General features: G+C 39.3%; 1 protein-coding gene across 2 annotated transcripts in view; it reads right to left on the bottom strand.

Annotated features, from left to right (window-relative positions):
* LOC138569505 (myosin-4-like) overlaps nt 1–14,109 on the bottom strand; it is a 73,154-nt gene that overhangs the window by 23,441 nt on the left and 35,604 nt on the right. For both annotated transcript variants that reach the window (XM_069647539.1, XM_069647538.1), the window contains exons 28-35: nt 11,162–11,280; nt 8,991–9,187; nt 8,715–8,898; nt 7,707–7,872; nt 6,308–6,432; nt 5,903–6,211; nt 5,598–5,801; nt 5,377–5,502 (exon numbers count right to left, since the gene is read on the bottom strand). In XM_069647539.1, coding sequence (XP_069503640.1) covers nt 5,377–5,502; nt 5,598–5,801; nt 5,903–6,211; nt 6,308–6,432; nt 7,707–7,872; nt 8,715–8,898; nt 8,991–9,187; nt 11,162–11,280 — 1,430 coding nt within the window. The remainder of the gene's footprint in view (nt 1–5,376; nt 5,503–5,597; nt 5,802–5,902; nt 6,212–6,307; nt 6,433–7,706; nt 7,873–8,714; nt 8,899–8,990; nt 9,188–11,161; nt 11,281–14,109) is intronic.

The raw sequence follows: 14,109 nt of genomic DNA, 5'->3' as shown, positions 1-14,109 counted from the left end.
TGCATCTGTAATGTTTTATGCCTCTGTAACGTGCTGCGTTGCTTCTCGAAACTAGGTCTGTGCTCAATTAATACAATAATAATGATAATGATAATAGGGTCACCGAGTAGTAGGGAGTCACCATAGTGATGGAACAAACTAATAACAGCGTGGGCGATGCTAGCTGCGTGATGCTCAGAAATGAAGGGCCTGATCTGCTTAATGATCATTGGGTAGTAGTTGGTGATAAAGACTAATTTATTTGCGCGTTAGGTCATAGACAGATGGCAGTCAAAGTAGACCTGGATTTTTCACTGAGGATAGAAATGTAATATTGACCTTGAGTTTTAATCCGATTGCTTTAGCTTAGCAATCAGGCAGATGGGTATTTTGCCTGTATTAAGGCTGAGCCAGTTTTGGTCCATCCAAAGTTCAATGCTGCTGAATGTGTTATTTATTTTCGCATGGTCTTTATCAATGCTAGAAGTGGACATACGAAAAATGTCTTGTGTATCATCAGCGTAGTTTTGAGAAGTGATATTATTATTCTGAAGCCAGTAATTTAGAGGTTTTATATACATGTTAAATAATAAGGGGGATAGGCATGCCGCTTGTGGTACTCCGCTGTCCAAAGAATATGTATTGGACTCAAATTGATCGATTTTAACTCGAACCATACGATCGAGTTAAACGATGGCAGCAGGAGTCCCAGGGAACTGTCATCATACACCCTCGCCATCTGTGTGCAGGTTTAGAAGTCATCTGTTAGGGGACCAATGCCATTGGTAGGCTAGTAGAGGTGGTTTATGCCACACAGGCAATAGATGCAGTCCTGCTATCAGCACAAGTCCTGCAGAGCTTGTCGAGACTAGACCCTGACCTTTCATCCTTCCCGAGTGCACGCTGGTGTGAGAGTGGATGGGGAGTGTACCAGTTCTTCCTGACATTGTAAAGGAGGCCCTTACTGACTACAGTAGCAAGAGTCAATGGTGGAAATGGGCACGATTTCTCCGGATTCGGAATCCAGTAATAATTGTCTCCACAGATTTCGAACCCTGGGAAACCAAAAGCCCCTGCCCATGTGCCAACCCCATAATACACTACACCTGCAGTGACTAACTGTTCCCATTGCACTCCGAGCGTTAAAGAGCTATGGTCCGGCTTGTCTTTAACCTTTTTTTTTTTTATAACATATGCCCATTAAAGTGAAATTAACGCATGTAATTTTGAAAATGACTTTACATACAATATTGTTCCGTTTAAGTAATAGCTGGGTGAATGTGCTGAAAGAATACATGAACATTGTTACATGTAACAAAACGTTGTGGTGTTATTGCATTCACTACCCATCATTGCTAGATATCTGATTAAAACAAGTTCAAGCGAGTTTTCACTAAGTATGTACCAGGCATTTGTGTGTGTTGGCATATATTGTAAATATTTTAGGACAAAGCATAGAGGTTTTTCTTTGAAACATAATGGCCCGAATTGAATGAGGTATTTATTAGTCTAATTTACAACATTGAACTTAAAAATAAAAGAACAAATATTTATTTTAAGGCAATATTGTAATACTGTAGCCTTAGCAACATACTATGGTCCTGCAGGGTTGATGTGAAAACTGTACAGTGGAAGATAGGAAGTGTTGCGAAAACTCAAGGTTTTAAGTCCAGTAAACAGAAATTGAAAGGCAATTGGCCGAGAAATGCCTACTTCTTGGATGAATCCCTGCTAATAAACGTTCCTTGGAAAAACTAGACTTTATCCCATGATTGCCTCTTTTATGTTCTGCAGGTATATTCTTGAAATAATGACAGCAAGGTGTCAAACCAACACTATTGCCTACAGGCAAAGAGTATATTTTAAAGCATTATAGCCCTCAGTACTAATCTGTCCCAGCCGTACCATGCAGTAGCTTTGACAGAGAAGTGTGCTGCTGAGGTTGGGTGCTTGCAGAGGACTTAATGGTCTACTAAGTCGAATGCGGCCGACAGGTCTAATAATAGGAGAAGGGCATTGATTGTTGATTGAACTGGATAGCTAATGCAGGGAGCATATTAATGATCCCAGAGAGTAACCTGGGTAATTATCACCTGTGAGATAGAGCACAGACATGACAAATCTCTCCTTGCCTAGCTTAAAACACCTCAATAGCAACATTAGGGCCCAGTAGGCACCACCTTCCAAATATGAGATGTTAGTGATGATATGTGATCATGTAGTCTTTTCTACATTTGACTTATCCTATGTCCATATTGAGATCATTTTAATTCTGCAGTTAAGACAATACATGGTATTTATATGACTAGAAGTACTATTCCTATTTGAAAGAATGCAATTTAAGCTACCCACAGAAGCAGAAGACTTCAAAGGTGTCATGGACAACGTTTTAAGGGCCCTTGAAGTCATAAGTACTACATACAAAATTAAAATACACAGCAATGTTCTGCCAAGACCATATTATAATATATGGAAATGCAATGGTTGAGCATGAATACATGCTTAGAGCTTTCCTTCAGCTGTCAAAGTCAATAGGGTTAATGGCCAAGAAGGAGAAATGTTATTTGAAAGCGTCTGTGACATCTCATGTAAAATCATGGAATAAAAAGGGCAGTCTGGATACTACTTCAAGCTAAGGATTTAGTTGAATGAACCTAAAGTCACTGCCCTCTTTTGGGGGAGTTTGCTGTTACCATGAAAAGTGCATGCAGCGAGTTATCTTTTGTTTTTAAAAGGTGTGAAATCAATATCAAGTGGCAAATGAGGAGGGTTTTAGTCGGTTGAGAAGAGGCTCTGCCAATGTACCCAAACTACATTTGTTTAGTGCATGAAACTAGCAATCATCACCACAATGCCATTAATTACACTTCTGGGGCAGTCCTCAGGTGGTTCTAAATTGAAGTGAACGTAATTTTCTCTTCACATATAGTCAAAGCATTTGAAGTAAATTACTGTACTAGATATATAAAGAAGCAATGGCTGGACCATCTCATGTTTAAGTAAATACTGTATATCTAAAGATTCACCAATAGTTTAATGTCAGATTTCAATCTTTGGTGTATTTCTTCATGACAAAGGGAGAGGCAACATAGTTACCCATATGCCAGCATTTCAAACATCGCTGTGACAGAAGAATCGTAGGAAGAGGCCTAAATTATCCGCTGTTTGGAATGCAGTATGTTTAAAGTCGGGCTGCTCAATTACACATTGGATGCTGAATGGAATTCTTGGTGGGTTTTGACTTCAGAGTTAACTGTTGACAAATGGGCAGCGTTGAAGAGTACCAGAAGGTACCATCAACATCACAGTGAGAACAAATATTTCTTTACCACATCAACACCACAAGCATCGGAGCATAACTTAAACTAGAGCCGAGAATGTATTGTTATTGGGGGGTGTCCATCAAATAAGCACCTTCAGTGTGCTGTGTCGCAACAAAAATGTAAATTGCCCATTGAGTAATGAGCCCTTTGAGAGTGCTGTGGTCAGTGCCAAAGATGTCTATAATCTGATTTAAGATAGCTATTGTCAACCATACCAATACAAGCACTGTCATCCCATTCATGAAGCATAGTTTCTCGGTGTATCCAAAGGGTACGCATACATATAACATTGGATCCAACAGAGCAATCTTATTAGCTCTTGGTTACAGTATTAACTGTTAACACAGCGGCTTTACTGAAGGTTGCCAGATTGTACCTTCAACTTCTTTGCCAGAGCAATCACTGCTTTGTTAAACAAATATCAGTAGCTTAAAAGTAAAGCATAACCAATAGAAGAGTGCATACTGATTTTTGGTAGCCAAACATGCACAGTGATGTGGACAATGTTTTAATGGGTCGCTTTTTATGTGCAACCAGTAACACAAGTCAACACACAAATGGTGGTGTACCTCTCTTGCAAGTTCGAGGGATTCCTTGTATAAAAAAAAGCACACGTCTTAAAGGACCTTTTTGGGTGCATAGCCTGTGCCAAGGTTTGCTTTCATATTTGACAATAATTACTCCAAATGGCCTTGGGTGCCTTTTGTGAACCATGCCTATGTAAGCACTGTTGTCAAATACGTGAAACGTAATGATAGATGAGTGGGAATTTCCTTCAAAGATATCTGCTTAACTTCATAGAGAAAGAGAAAGTGATTTCTGGAAAAACACTGCATTCAGCTCATAGTAACCACCCAAATCCAAAGGATTTGCAGAAGGAATTAACTGCTTTGTTTTCAAGTCGTGCATTCTTTAGAGATCTGCTGTATATGCAATATCTTTGCCACATTGAACATAACTTTCTGACCCAACCATAATGACTCAATTTAAGGTACTTTGACAGACACTTCTGCATGAAACTGTTAGGATATACTGATAGGTCAAGCTCTGGAAGACCTGATCACCCAGAGATCACACAGAACATAAAATGTTTCCATGAAAAAGACATACAATATCAGCTACTCATGAACCACAAAGAGTGACTGATTTAAAGAGTTCCATTATTTTTATACAATGGAAAGATCTGCAACATCAGCAAGCTTCTAAGTGGGAAAGATATTAACATTTTAGCAGGCAGTTGCAAAGGAAAAATAAAGAGGTTCAAAGATGAAGAAGCAATAATGCCTGAAGACTGGTTCTATACCTCTAGGCCGTGCACAAAAGGCTGCACACGCGATTGCAGCACAAAGGATCGTAATCCCTCCGGTGTAACGTTTTGTGCGCAGTCCTCTCCACTTCCTTGTCGGGGGTTACATCCCTGAACTCCCGGCTGCTATGGGGCACCTTCCATCCCTTCACCTGCTCCTGCCTCCTCCCCCACATACTTCCTCTGAGCTCTGGCCTCCAGCTGCTGAGTTCCCGGTTCCTACAGCGCTCTGCAGAGTGCGTACCGGGAAGCCCTGGGCACAGCACGGCATGCTTTTGTGTATGACCTTTTGTGACCCGGACACCCGCGTACATGCTCTGCAGACTTGAAGCGTGAAGACTAGACTTTTGCAAGTAGGGAATGGTGTGGGTGTTAAAGAACATGGAGAGGAATGTTTTGAACTTGAATGCTGAATGGGTATTCTAAAGAACAGTCATTACTGGCCTGAAAAAGTAGGGCAGGTGTTACATAGAAACACCACTAAATAAAGAGTAGCATAAGTGGTCCAAGAATCATAGCCTAAATCGTTTTTGTTGGATATTTTTTAACACAATGACAGGGCAAAGTTGTGTTATAGTCATGATTGGTTACATTTTGGAGTAAGAAAGTCTGGATGAATTAAGCAGATTGGATGTAGTAATGTGATGAATTAAATTTAGAACTGGGTTAAAGCAGCAGTTGCTATAGGAAGAAGAAACAATTGATCTATGAAAGGAAACATGTACTTTATAGTTGTTTATCTACTTCTACAAACTAGAATATACTTACATCCGTGATGGCCTTCTTGGCTTTCTCTTCAGCATTCCTGGCTTCTTGGATTGCTTCCTCCACTTCACCTTGGAGTTGGGAGCTGTCACTCTCAAGCTTCTTCTTGGTGTTGATAAGACTGGTGTTCTTTTAAAATGAAATGATTTAATTTTAATATCTGTAATAAACTGATATTTTTCCTTTTTTAACCATGGCCATTGTGCTAAAAAAAAGAACTTTACCTGAGAATGCAGAAGCTGTAGACGTTCACTTGCATCAAGAAGTTCATGCTCTGCAACTTTATGTGATCTTTCTGTCTGTTCAAGGGCGGCCCTCATTTCTTCAAGTTCAGCCTGCTGCAAATTGTTTCTTCTTTCGATGACAGCCACCTGTTCTTTTAAGTCATCTTGTCCTCGAGTAGCATCATCAAGATGAAGTTGGGCATCCTTTTCAGAAAAGAGAAAAGCTTGTAAGAGTATAGTGTCTTGCAACTAAAAACATGGGTGATATGTAGAAGTTCACTATAAAATAGTTTGGATAACAGTACCTTGAGTTGCCCTTGCACATTTTTAAGGTGCTTCTGTGCTTCTGCAGCTTGGCGGTTGGCATGGCTGAGTTGAATCTCTATTTCATTTAGATCTCCTTCCATTTTCTTCTTCAGCCTCAGAGCATCATTCCTGCTCCTGATTTCAGAATCTAATGTACCTTGAAGTGAATCCACAGCTCTCTGGTTGTTCCTCTTCAGCTGTTCAATTTCCTCATCTTTTTCCGCAATTTTTCTGTCTACCTCAGACTTGACTTGGTTCAGCTCCAGCTGGATGCGCAGGATCTTGGCTTCTTCATGTTCTAGTGATCCCTTTTATGAAACATTAATACGTTATTTATAGACAAACTAAAAAGAATCATTATTTATGATTTGCTGTGCTTTTGAGAAAGTGTTTTCTTAACATACTTCAGCTTCCTCCAATGCAGCTTGGAATTCACCCTTTTCTTGTTCAATCTGTTTTTTTGCTTTTTCCAACTCATGAATAGACTTTCCTGTTTCGCCAATCTGTTCTGTAAGATCTGAGATCTCCTCTGTATGTGAAAAATATATAAATAGTAAGGAAGTTATCTGCAATAATTTAATTGTCTGGAGTTTAATTTCATAATACGTGCACCTGAAAAATAGAATCTGCATTTCAAGACCCGGTTAAAATGGATTAAGTGTTGCTTTACATTGGTAAATCCATCATCATGTCAAGTAGTGTCCTTGTTGTAGATCATCCATACAATATAATTCAAAGTGGAAAGAAGAGATTTCTAATATCTAAAGCAATGCTACACAGAAACATATTTGAAGGTGAAGGGTGACTCACTAAATGAATGACAGCAAAAGCATGCACAATGAATCCAGCATTAATATAATATTAAAACACACTGATTATCGTGTATATGTTATGTTATGTTATAATATTGTGCATTTGTATAGTGCCTTATATACCATTGGTATGATCTCAAAGCGCTGTGGGTCGAACGCCCTGGGGAATCTGTATTTAACATGATATAGACTTTTAATAATGATGTAGTTTAAGGAAGCTGAATTTCATTGTAAATGTGTTTTGATACTTTTATGGCTAACTAGCCAAAATAAAGTAAGTTGATGATAATAGTTGCGCTCCAATTAATTGAAACTGTTTCAAGTAAGTTTACAAATGAATTTTTAGGGTTTTGTATTGCTTCTTTGAACTGCTCTGTCCATCTTTTTCATTAATTATTGTTTAATTAACACTTTTCATTAAACAAATGTCTACAGGAATGATTTTCACAAAAATGAGAGTAACACATTTTTTAACAAATATGTACGGAATGATGTAATCTCAATAACATGTTTTATGTAACAGAAAATGGATTTCCTGAAAACATTTGATCAGCTCTTTTTAAAATGAAATAATTTTGATGTGTCACAATTGGGTTGGACGTTGATGTTTGGTAAATTCTAACATCTTACACATCAGTGTGATAATGATTGATTTATTTCCTTTTTGACCAAATTAATCATTACATATGCCTTAAAAAAGTGGTAGAATTGTTTGCCAAAAATGTGTTGGCAATATTTCTTGATAAAATGTATTCATTAACCAATGATTAATGATAAAGAAGGAAAATAATGTGCAGGAAAGGAGTAAAGGCGTTAAAAAAAACTGCAGAAAAAAATGTGTGTTATTTGTAATCATACTGAAAACATTTTCAATTCATTGTGTACAGCATGGAACTATTATAATGACATTGAATTAATTTCACATGATCATTCTGTAGAGCATGTTTAAACATCAATACATGAAGCCAAACTTGTTTCGGTAAAAACTTACGTTGCAGGTTCTTGTTTTCACGTTTCAAAGTTTCAAGATGGTCCAGTGACTCCTCATATGCATTCTTCATCTTGAAGATCTCAGTGCTCAAGGAACGGGCATCCTTCTGTGCTGCATCTAGCTCAGCTTGAGCTTCCTCATACTTTTGTTTCCATTCTGCCAGGACCTGTTAAGAAGCAATAATTTAATGAGTTTAACTGTGCAAATACTGAGCCTCAATCCTCACCTGTTCTCGGCTAAACCCGCTTCTGATATTTTAAAGGTGTGCTGCCAAACCTGAACACCATTTTAGTGAATAAATAACTACATTATTAATTGCGTATTTGCTGTTGGGTTGTTATCATATGTTACTCAAGCCTGGTATCTTTAAAAATATATCAAACTATTCACACCTAATGTCTTTGCGCTGTATAGGTGCATGCTTTTAATACTGTAAGTGGCATAGAAAAACAAAAATCTTTTCTTTTGTGTGCTTAAAGTGGAATGAGTAGCAGGAAGGATTTATTGATATATAGCGCACACACACCACATATTGGGTCTGATTTACAAAGGGGCGTTCAATGGAATTTTGCCATTGAAAAATGCTTTTGTAAATCAGGCCCCCTGTATTGTTTCCCTACTCATTGGTGCTCATTTCACAAGTGTTCAGGGCTAAGCCATCCTTTTGTGCACTCGAATCTGTGACCTACAAGTGCACACAGATGTCTACGGCATCTCTCTCACCCGAATGCAGTGGCATACCAGAACAGGTGCTATCAAGCTGCCAAAACACAGCACACAACTTCCCTAAACATGGCCTTGGTTTTCTCTTTAAGAACAAGTTCAAATGTGAAATCAGTGCAAATATTTGTAGCTCAAACCTACTCAAATTTTGAAGAATGTAACTTGTTCGAAGACGTCGAAATTCGGGAGATTTGTGGAAGTTACTTAGCACCAAATAGGTGAAAAACTAAAAACGTAGATGCAATATTGTTAAAGTCTTTGATTCAAAGTGTTTTCCAAGTTTACCTTATCAAAGTTCCTCTGCTTTTTGTCAAGGGATGCTGCAGCACTGTTGGCTCGTTCAACATCAATCATGAGGTCCTCCACTTCAGCTTGTAGCCTCTGCTTGGTCTTTTCCAGTGAAGCACACTTGGAATTGACAGCCTCCACCTGTTCTTCAGCATCCTGCAGTCTTTGAGCAAGCTTTTTCCTGTTATTATTGAACAAATATTGAATCTAATTATTTTCATACATCTACAATTAAATCAGCAGTGTTCATATCATTTATTGAGCATGACGTACTTGGCCTCTTCCAGTTCCTCGGTGCGCTGAATGGCATCTGTTTCATACTTGGTCCTCCATTGAGCAACTTCCCCATTGGCTTTGGACATAGCACGCTGGAGCTCTGCCTTGGCTTCCTGTTCCTCCTCATATTGCTCACGGAGCAAATCACAATCATGTCGGGCAGATTGCAAGGCATGTGCCAGCGCATTCTTGGCCTGTACGCAGAATGTGACATAGATCAACCAGATGCATGTTCACACTCTATGTAATATTATAACTCATATTTATATATACCACACATGCTTGGCAGAATATCGAGAATATTGGTAAATTATACAAGCATTTATCCTAAGTTTAACATTTATACATATTAAAATATTACAAAGTATATCATATATATATAGAGATATATAGATATCTTTAGAGATGTAATCATTAAATTGATATTAAAATGGCATTTTGCACAACTAAACAATAACATTGTTCATTCATTTTAAAGTATGTCAGTAGATGACTGACAAAATAGTACAAACTTATATGACTTACAGACTTTCTACAAAATAAGAACACATGCTAATGACACAAAGATATCCAAGCAATTCATGAAATGATGAACAGAGAACTACATAGTATAAGACTTACAAAACATTAAAATGACAACACACAACCAGTGCTTCAACAGTTTCTTCTTGTTATCTATTTCAATAACTTTTGGATACTATCTATTTAATCAGACTGATCACGAGTTAATTTACATTTGTTTTGAACCTCCTATGTATCACAATCATGATCAGGCTGCCATTTATTGAACGTATACTCACTAGACCCTTCTCAGTGCATTCTTTTGTAGAGAAGGTCCCAACTCCTTTCATCCTAGAGTTCCCATTGCTTTTAGAAAAAACAGGCCATCCTCAGAAAGATCTCTTTTTACAAATGTTGCAAATAAAGGATGTCTGTGTCCAAATCAACTGCCATCACTTCTTGTCCCAACTTGCAGGAGGGTGATATCATTTTGAAAACTGCATAATTACTCTTAGTTTCCAATTTGGCGCTGCATACATGTATAGTAGGGTCTTTATTTTAATTCTTAAGGTCCAATGTAAATGCTTCTGAATTTGCATCACAGGTTTGCATATTGGCCAGGGGTTAATCCCCGGTTGATCCGCAGACCACTGCTGTGCTGTTGTAGTGAATTCAGCAGTCATGAAAAAACTAGAATAGTGCCAACTGGTAGAATATTGTAAGTTTAAAAGTGCATCTCCTCTTTAAATGACACCTTGTTAAACAGGTGTTTTGGTATTTTTTGTAATAGTGATACAAGTTACAATCCTTGTTAAAGTAATGGAATATTTTGTTAAGCTAAATTTAAAGCACCTGTTGTTCTAGGTCTTGTTTTACGAATTTGTACACATTTGTATACATTCAGACTCAGTTATATGTTCATTGACTTTAGTAATTTTAAATTCAATTTCAGTGGAGAAGTAGAAACAGATTGCAAAGGACACTTAATAGTTTGATTATTTGTAGCATGCTTACTAAAGGTTTTGGGCCCTTCCCTTCTATGAATCCTTAAAAGATTTTGAGACCCAGTGCCTGATTTACAAAGCGTTTGCCAATGGGATTGCGCCTTTGTAAATCAAGAAGCTCTGCCTTTAGAATCTTGAAGAGCTATCAAAACTCTTAATTTTATTTTTATTGTTATATTTTTGTATTTTAACAAATTGTTCCGTGTCCAAATGACTTTCCAAAGCAATACTAACTACATCGCCTACAAAGCACTGTCCCAATAACATGTAATATGATCGTTTTTCCAAGTCTATTTTATAGTTTATAATGAATGGGGCTTCACGATGATCTATACATCTAATGCAAATATTCTGCATTAAACCAAGTCGCTTTTTATGTTTGAATGGCTTGGAATACATTGCTTGTATAGTTCAACTGCTTTTAGGGTCCCAAGATTGTGCAGTCTAACACAAAGGTGCCTTTTTGGATATGTTTTTATTGCTGTTGAATATTCTTTATTGAAGTGTTCTCACTAAATTAAGATGGAAATATTTACGCTGCAGTGTTGTATGTCAGGCTTTGAACCCATCCTTTAAAATGTATAGTCCAAACCTTGCTTGTATTATATGTGCATTCATACACTCACTGCATAAGATAAAGCCAAAAACAGTCATTCATTTTACCTTTGTTTCCTCTTCAAGCTGCCTCTTTAGTTCCTCTGTCTGCTGAGTAAAAGCTTGTTTTCCTCTAGTCAATTGCGAAATTAGAGATTCTTTTTCTTCCACCTGACGCGAGAGCTCACCTTATAGGAAAATATGTGTATGTTAAGTAATTTTGGTATATTTTCCGAAATGTGGACATTCTACTTGAGTGCATCAATGAAAGCTGTTAGTGTGATATCACATTATTTTAACATATAAACTTGTTTTAACATTGACTAAACGTAATACTTTAAAAAAAATAAATCTGATTTAGTATTGTAATGAAAATCAGGTTTTACCTCACCCGGATTTGGGAATCTTTTCATGTAACAGCATTTTCCATCTTTGTTCCTCCATTTTTAATGTGTTTTATTGCCATTCCTATGCTGCACCACCCACCTCTTACCCACGGTTCCCTTATGATGTTGATGACAAAACATGATGATTTCTTTACATTTCCAGCTCTATGGTCCTAGAACCGTCTTGCTCCCTTTGCCTGTCATCTCTATATGTATTTTTTTTTAAATTTCTTTTATTAATTTTATGCAAACAAAACAACAAAAACCAAACAAGCAGCATAATCATAATAGATCCACTACACATCAAATTATCTTAATCACTGCTCCCACTACCCCTCCCGCCCCCCGTGAGCCTATTTCTCAATCTCATTCAATGTTTGGCACATGCTGCTGGGTTTCGTTCTCTTCGGAGTCAGTTGGATCTGATATTACTCCAAACAATTCTGCTATTAGCGTTTTCCAAGCCAACAGGGTGCCCGCCTCCCCCTCATCAGCCCGCTTCTTGCCATGCCACTGTTTCAGCCTCCGCCCATTTCTGCAAGTCCTTCCACCATACATCCACCCTGGGTTTGTGGCATTTCTTCCACCCCATGGCGATCCTACGTTTCGCAAGCACATACGCCAGATTTCTCAGTTTCTCAATATGCTTAAGTTTCCGTGGCATAGGAAACCCGCCCAGTAAGCAGGCCCAGGCTGTATCTGTGACAAGAGTAACCCCTTCATCAGCCAGTTTCTGCGCCACTTCTCCCCAAAAACACCTTATGATCGGGCACGACCAAAACATATGTGTCATGTCAACGTTCTCCAGGTTACATTTAGGACACACTTGTCTTCCAGCGTTTCGGAACTTAGATATCCTCAAAGGGGTCATGTATGCCCTGTGCATTACATACAGCTGTATTTGTTTTAATCTGGCATTTCTAGAAACTTTTTTGTGGTAGCCCAGGGCACGCTCCCACACCACATCCTCTATCGGGGCCCCCACTTCGGCCTCCCAGTCCAGTCTCAGATGTGTCAAATCTTTCCCCGCCTTAGCCATCACCATCTCATACAGTCCTGAGATCTCATGCCCTCCTTCGGATATATCGTATATTGCTCCCAAAACTGCATCTGGTTCTTCTATCAAAACTGTCTCTGGCCAGGTGTTCTTAATCATCCGCACCAACCTAATGTACGTGACATATTGGCCCGTGTGTAGCCCCGCCTCTTCGTTGAGTTCTATGAACTCCTTAATGGATCCCTCTTGCCAAACATCACCTAGCGTTGCCAGCCCCACTGATTCCCAGTAGGTTCTAAAAATCACTCTCAGTTGATTATCCCCTCCTGTCAAAGCAACCAGAGGTATCTGCGGGAGGCACGGGCATGGGACTTCCATCAAACGACAAGCCCTACGCCAAATTTTCCATCCAAGCCTCAACATCGCAGGACGCCCCCTCATTTCGGTTTCAGACAGCCAAATCATCTCTTTCAAATAAAACGGGGCGCAGTCCTGTCCAAGCACCCTGTGCTCAGGGGTCACTTCATCAGAAAGCCACTTAGCCACATATTGTAACTGTCCCGCTAAATAATAAGCCTCAAAATGAGGCAGTCTAATACCTCCTTTTTCATAAAAGTTCTGCAGTTTCCAAAACGCCACTCTATTTCGGGTACCATGCCACAGGAAATCCCTACACATGCTGTTCAATTTACTGAAAAACTTCTTAGGTATTATGTATGGGATATTACTAAAGTAATGCAGGAGCCTGGGCAGAACTATCATCTTAAGTATAGCCCCCCGCCCCATCATCGCGAAGGGCAATCTTGCCCAGAACTGCATGCTGTTCCTAATTTTCTCGACGGCTACTTCCGTGTTATGTCTGTGTTCTTCTTCCACCGTGTGATATACCTCTACGCCCAAGTAACGAAAAGAGCTAGTTGCCCATGGTACCTGTAGCACCAGTAGTCTATCTACAGGGGTCCCCTTATAGCCACCTAGCGGGAATATGACAGACTTTTGGGGGTTCACCGATATGCCCGACAACTCTGCATACCTTTCCATCACTTCAAGTATGTATACGAGATTTTCTTCTGGGTATTGCAAGTACAGTAACGAATCATCTGCGTACAAGGATATCAAGTGTCGTTCCCCTCCTACCTCAATGCCTATTGCATCATACTGTGCCCTAAGGCATATTGCCAGAGGCTCCAGGGCTAAGATGTAAAGCATCGGGGACCAGGGGCACCCTTGTCTGGTGCCTCTACCAAGTTGCCATCTCTCGGACATCACCGCTCCAGTACAGACCCTGGCAAGTGGCTCACTATATAACATCCTAGCCCACCTGATGTAGCCCGGCCCCATTCCATACCCTTCCAAAGCACCCAATAGCCATGACCACTTGACCGAATCAAAAGCTTTAACTGCATCTAGAGACACTATCGCCACCTCACCCTCGTTCTTACTACCCCAGTCAACCACCCGGTGAAGTCGCCTATGGTTGTGTGTTATGTTCCTGTTTGGGACATAACCCGTTTGATCAGGATGTATGAGTCTACCAATCACTTTCTGCAATCGATTCGCTAGGACAGCCGTGAGAATCTTGCTGTCCTGATTTAGCATCGACAAAGGCCTGTAGGAATCACATCTATGCTCCG

The sequence above is a fragment of the Ambystoma mexicanum genome, chromosome 2q (genome assembly GCF_040938575.1).
Source record: "Ambystoma mexicanum isolate Mex_15411 chromosome 2q, UKY_AmexF1_1, whole genome shotgun sequence".
Classification (NCBI taxonomy): Eukaryota; Metazoa; Chordata; class Amphibia; order Caudata; family Ambystomatidae; genus Ambystoma; species Ambystoma mexicanum.
The sequence above is the reverse complement of the archived record's forward strand: the minus strand, read 5'-3'. Positions and strand labels throughout refer to the sequence as shown.